The sequence below is a fragment of the Vicia villosa genome, linkage group LG5 (genome assembly GCF_029867415.1).
Source record: "Vicia villosa cultivar HV-30 ecotype Madison, WI linkage group LG5, Vvil1.0, whole genome shotgun sequence".
NCBI classification, from domain to species: domain Eukaryota; kingdom Viridiplantae; phylum Streptophyta; class Magnoliopsida; order Fabales; family Fabaceae; genus Vicia; species Vicia villosa.
In genome coordinates this window covers 125,387,444-125,392,279 of record NC_081184.1, presented here as the reverse complement: position 1 = coordinate 125,392,279, position 4,836 = coordinate 125,387,444, and the positions used below count along the sequence as shown (strand labels likewise).

At 35.9% G+C, this 4,836-nt stretch overlaps 1 protein-coding gene across 1 annotated transcript; it reads left to right on the top strand.

Moving 5' to 3' along the window:
- Positions 1-845: 845 nt before the first annotated feature.
- On the top strand, positions 846-4,402 carry LOC131605354 (structural maintenance of chromosomes protein 1-like). Its single transcript, XM_058877723.1, has 4 exons — positions 846-1,280; positions 1,366-1,602; positions 3,516-3,749; positions 4,160-4,402. The coding sequence occupies exons 1-4, from the start codon at positions 852-854 to the stop codon at positions 4,400-4,402; spliced, it is 1,143 nt and encodes a 380-aa protein (XP_058733706.1). The 5' UTR covers positions 846-851.
- The last annotated feature ends 434 nt before the right edge of the window (positions 4,403-4,836 follow it).

Genomic DNA, 4,836 nt, shown 5'->3' with positions numbered 1-4,836 from the left:
GTTGTTGTTGTTCTTCTTCTTCTTGTTATTGTTCTTCTTCTTCTTCTTCTTCTTCTTCTTCTTCTGGTTTTTGTTGTTCTTGTTGTTGTTTTGTTGTTGTTTTTGTTGTTCTTGCTGTTGTTGTTATTCTAATGTTGTTTTTTTTTTTAATTTTACTTAACGACATACAACAACAATTATTTAATATAATTGTGGTTGTATGTAACGCGCTATACAGCTTACTGCCACGGGAAACCACGGGAAATAGATCGTGATTGTAAATAACTCATTTACAACCACATCCTACTAACAACGGTTGTTCAACTGTTATTATAAGTGTTTCACGGCCATTATTATATGTGTTTTTGTAGTAGTGTTGATTTCTTGTTGGTTAAGCAGAAGAAATGAGGATATGACACTAATTCATGCATGTGTTTGGTGTGATTTTCTCATATTGAATCCATGATCCAAGACATCACAAGAAACCCTAATAAAGACCTATATATAAGACCTTGATGAGAATTGAGAAAAGACCTTGAAGAGAATGAAGGCCTATATATAATTAAACACGTTTATCACGTATTGTTATTTCTGGTCTAAAATTCATATATGTGAAGTAATTACTATTTTGCAAATTAAACACACATTAATATATTAAAATATCATTATTTTAATAATTTTCAATAGAGATTAAAGGTAATACACTGATTTATGGATATCCTTTTTTTCTAAAATTATTATCATTGATCAATTATTACACTTAATTACACTTAATAGAAAACGTCAAAAATAAAATTCTGCTTCGCTCCACTACTAACCGTATCACTCTCTCCCGCCAATTCATTTTCAAACCCTAACTGCTTTCTTCAACCATGCCGTCGCTACTCTCTCGAGGCAAAATCCACATGCTAGAGATAGAGAATTTCAAATCCTTCAAGGGTTTACAAAGAATCGGCCCCTTCTTTGACTTCACTGCAATCATTGGTCCTAACGGTGCCGGAAAATCCAACCTAATGGACGCAATCAGCTTCGTTCTAGGTGTTACAACTGCCCAACTCCGCGGTGCAAAACTCAAGGATCTCATATATGCCTTCGATGATACAGATAAAGAGCAGAAACGAACAACAGCCTTCGTTCGCATGGTTTATCAACTCGATAATGAATCCGAGATCAGGTTCACCAGAACTATCACCTCAGCCGGAGCAAGTGAGTACCGTCTCGACGACACTGTAGTTACTTGGGATGTCTACAATGCTAGACTAAAATCCCTAGGCATTCATCGCAATTTCTTGGTTTTTCAGGTTTGTTTTTTTAATCTCAATTTCTTGTACAATGGCTTGCTTATTGATTCTTGAATCTGCTCATCTGCTGAAATTGTTATTGTAGGGTGATGTGGAATCCATTGCGTCCAAAAATCCTAAGGAGCTTACTGGCCTTATCGAGCAGATATCTGGATCTGCGGAGCTCAAGAGAGACTATGACGAGTTTGAAAAACAAAAAGCTTATGCTGAGGAGAAATCAGCACTTGTTTATCAGAAGAAAAAGACAATGGTTATGGAGAGGAAGCAGAAGAAAGAACAAAAGGAAGAGGCAGAGAAACATATCCGATTGCAAGATAAATTGGTAAATGTATCTGCTCTTGATTTATGTTTGTTTATATATTCATGCATGTCGTGCTGTTATGTGTTGTTGGATTGGCCTTTGTATAAATTTGATAGAGTTCCTTCCATCTGTTCTGTCTATGCCTTGAGTTTTTGTTTGATTCTTCTCTTTTTACCATATTTTTGATAAATATTCACATTTTTATGGGCTATGACCACCTCTTTTATAAATAAATAATGATGGTGATTACGATGATGCTGATGCTGATAATAATAATAGCCATCATCATAATAGTCTTCATACAATACAATATGTGGAGTTTGTACATTACTAATGCCACATATTCGCACAATCCTTCCAGGTAGTTCCTTATCTACTTTATCTTTGATTTCTTTGCTCGGAAGGATTAAACTTCCTTCATCAATCTGGCTGAGTGGCAGAGGGGTCTCTCATGGAGTCAAGATTTGTAGACTTGCAGTCATTATTATTCACTTGATATTTGAAGATGCATGGTTTCTTCCTTGTGTAATTTCTCTGAATGTGCTAACACAACCGTCTCAAACCTGCTATTCATCAAAGAGATAATAGATTCATGCTCCTCATGTGGACCCTCAAGAATAACATCTAAATGTTCTTGCGGAGAAACAACTTCACCTACTCATTAAGAGCATCAACGTGACCTCAATTGTAAATAAAATACTCTGAACAGAATCATTTTCAGCAGAGGTTTTACGAAGCTCATTGCAAAGCTTTCAAAGCTCTTATGAATGCCATAAAAGGGAAATAATTCTGAATGTTAATAGTGGAAAATATCATCGCCATTGTGGTGGATCAGGGGGTTGCTGACAGTGTTTCCTGGTGCGTCATAGACGAATGGTGTGACCGAAGCATCTGAGTTCGCACCGTGTCCCATAATTGCAACTCATTTCATGTCTGAAGCTCATTCTAGCATCGCAAGATGGAGGCTTTTTGAGAACCCTAAAAAGTGTGGGAATCTGAACTTCCTCACTGTTTTATGCATCCTTCCTCCACGGTCTCACTCCAGAATGGCGGAGCTTCATAGGCCCCTCCTCTCCATCATAGGAGGTGGACGCACGAGGAAGGAGAGGGAATGAAAGAATTGTTTCTAAAAAATGAATTAACAAAAAACGAGGCAGGATGAGTATGAAGTGGAATTAGTGGGGCTGAGTTGCGGGGAGGTTACCCATCTTAGAGCTGTTACTCTAATTGTAGGAGTGATAGGACCCCTATAGGAAGGCGGGCTCAAACTGACAGTAGCATATCAGTTGCCCAAACCCATACTGTGGAGAAATTATGTTAAGAGAAATAGAGAAGGACAAAATGGGAACATCCACATGGCCGAGAATGAGACTAGGAAACATGAAGTGACTTCTGTATGGGGAGTTCTGTTATAAGGATTATGAGTGGAGAGAGAAGGGTATCAACTGGAATCATACAGTTTGTTAAGAGGCAGAGACCATTGGTTCTCTGAATAAGACCTCTTGGACAATAGGATCTCACTATATTGTATTTTCCTTTGATTTTCAGAAATAATACACTCTTCATCTTCCTTTATTGCTTTGGTTTCTTCCATTTACTGTTTGTCATCCGGGGTTTGCATCAAGGATTATCATATTTACTTTTCTATATTCTGTAAAGAGATTTATCTCCATCTGTTGTCAATTACTGTTTCAGTTCTTCTTGTATTGAGCATTACTTCTCAGAGTTCATCTTCAATACAAACCCGTCTTATTTCATTTTACTATTTTCTGTGGGATCTATTATTTACTTTACGTGACAGCATTTTCCACTTCTTATTTGTAATAGGAGTTATGACTGCAACTATCATTTTTTATTTCCTCTTCAATTTATCTCTTAATTTGTATTCGACTGCTTGTGGTCAAATTCTCAAATACTTTTTTTTCTCCTTGCAGAAATTTATGAAGAAAAAACATTTCTTGTGGCAGTTGTTCAATTTAGAAAGTGATTTTGTTAATACAACTGAGGAACTTGAATTTAATAAAAAAAGTCGTGAAGGTGTTATTGAAGAATCAGAAACGTTTAAACTAGAAGCCAGTAAAAAGAAAGAAGAGCAAGCCAAACATCTTGAAGTAGTTGTGCTACATGAGGAGAAAATAACTGAGAAAGGCAACAAACTCGACAAGAATGTGAGTGTTTTTCCTACATCTGGGGTGTGTTGTGGGAATTGATCACTTCATTTTCAATTCTAGCCATTGAACTTTTCAAGTTGACCCGGTACTATGCATTTTAAACATCGTTGTTTTTGATCATATTTCATGTGAATTATGAAGAAAACCGGATTAAAAATTTTAGTGTCCAAGTTTAGAAAATGGCTTTGTTAATCTCCCTATAGTGCGAGTGGTACAATAGGACTACAATTTGAATCCCTCCCAAACTGTTAACAGTACCCATCTCCTTCAGATACAAAAATGAAATATAGATTTTGGACTGCGCGAAAATAATCTTGCTATTTTTTCTAGTTTTGTTTCCCTTTGTTGATTGTATTTGTTATGCGTTGAGTAGTTTATATGAATTCTCTGGTTTTATGTCCTTGCAGCAACCAGAGCTTCTTAAATTAAAGGAGGAAATGTCTCGCATTAGAAAAAAAATTGAAAAAGGACAGAAGGAGCTTTGCGAAAAAATTGAACGACAAAGGAAGCATAACAATGAAATAGCAAAGCTACGTAATGATATTAAGGATCTTACAGCAAAAATGGCAGACGTGCAGGAAAAGAGTAGAAATATTGGTGATCAGCTGAAGTTAGATGGCAATGACTTGGAAGAATATTATAGAATGTGAGTGTTTATTTGCTGTAGATGAGCATCACCATTTTATATTTAATTTTTTTCCTCTTTTAGAACAAGATTATTGCTTAATGCTTGGGGTGAGCAAATAAACTAATACTACTCCGGCCTGATTTATAAGAAAAAAAAAACAATTCTCACGCTTATTAAGAAGGATAGTTAAGTGCATTTAATATTCTTGATTTCATATAAGAGAAATGTCACAATTACTAGTATACCCTCAATTAATTTATCCTCTAGCAAAGATAAATTTGGAACAAGAGCATTAAATGCACCTAGGTTTGCTTATATTTAAAGCCAAAATTTTTAGTTTGCTTATATATAAGGCCGGAGGGAATATATAGAAAGGAATATAAGGGGGAGGGGGTAGGAAGACTGACAGAACTGGAACTGGGAAATCTTGTTGAGTTTTGGGTTGCACTAACAATC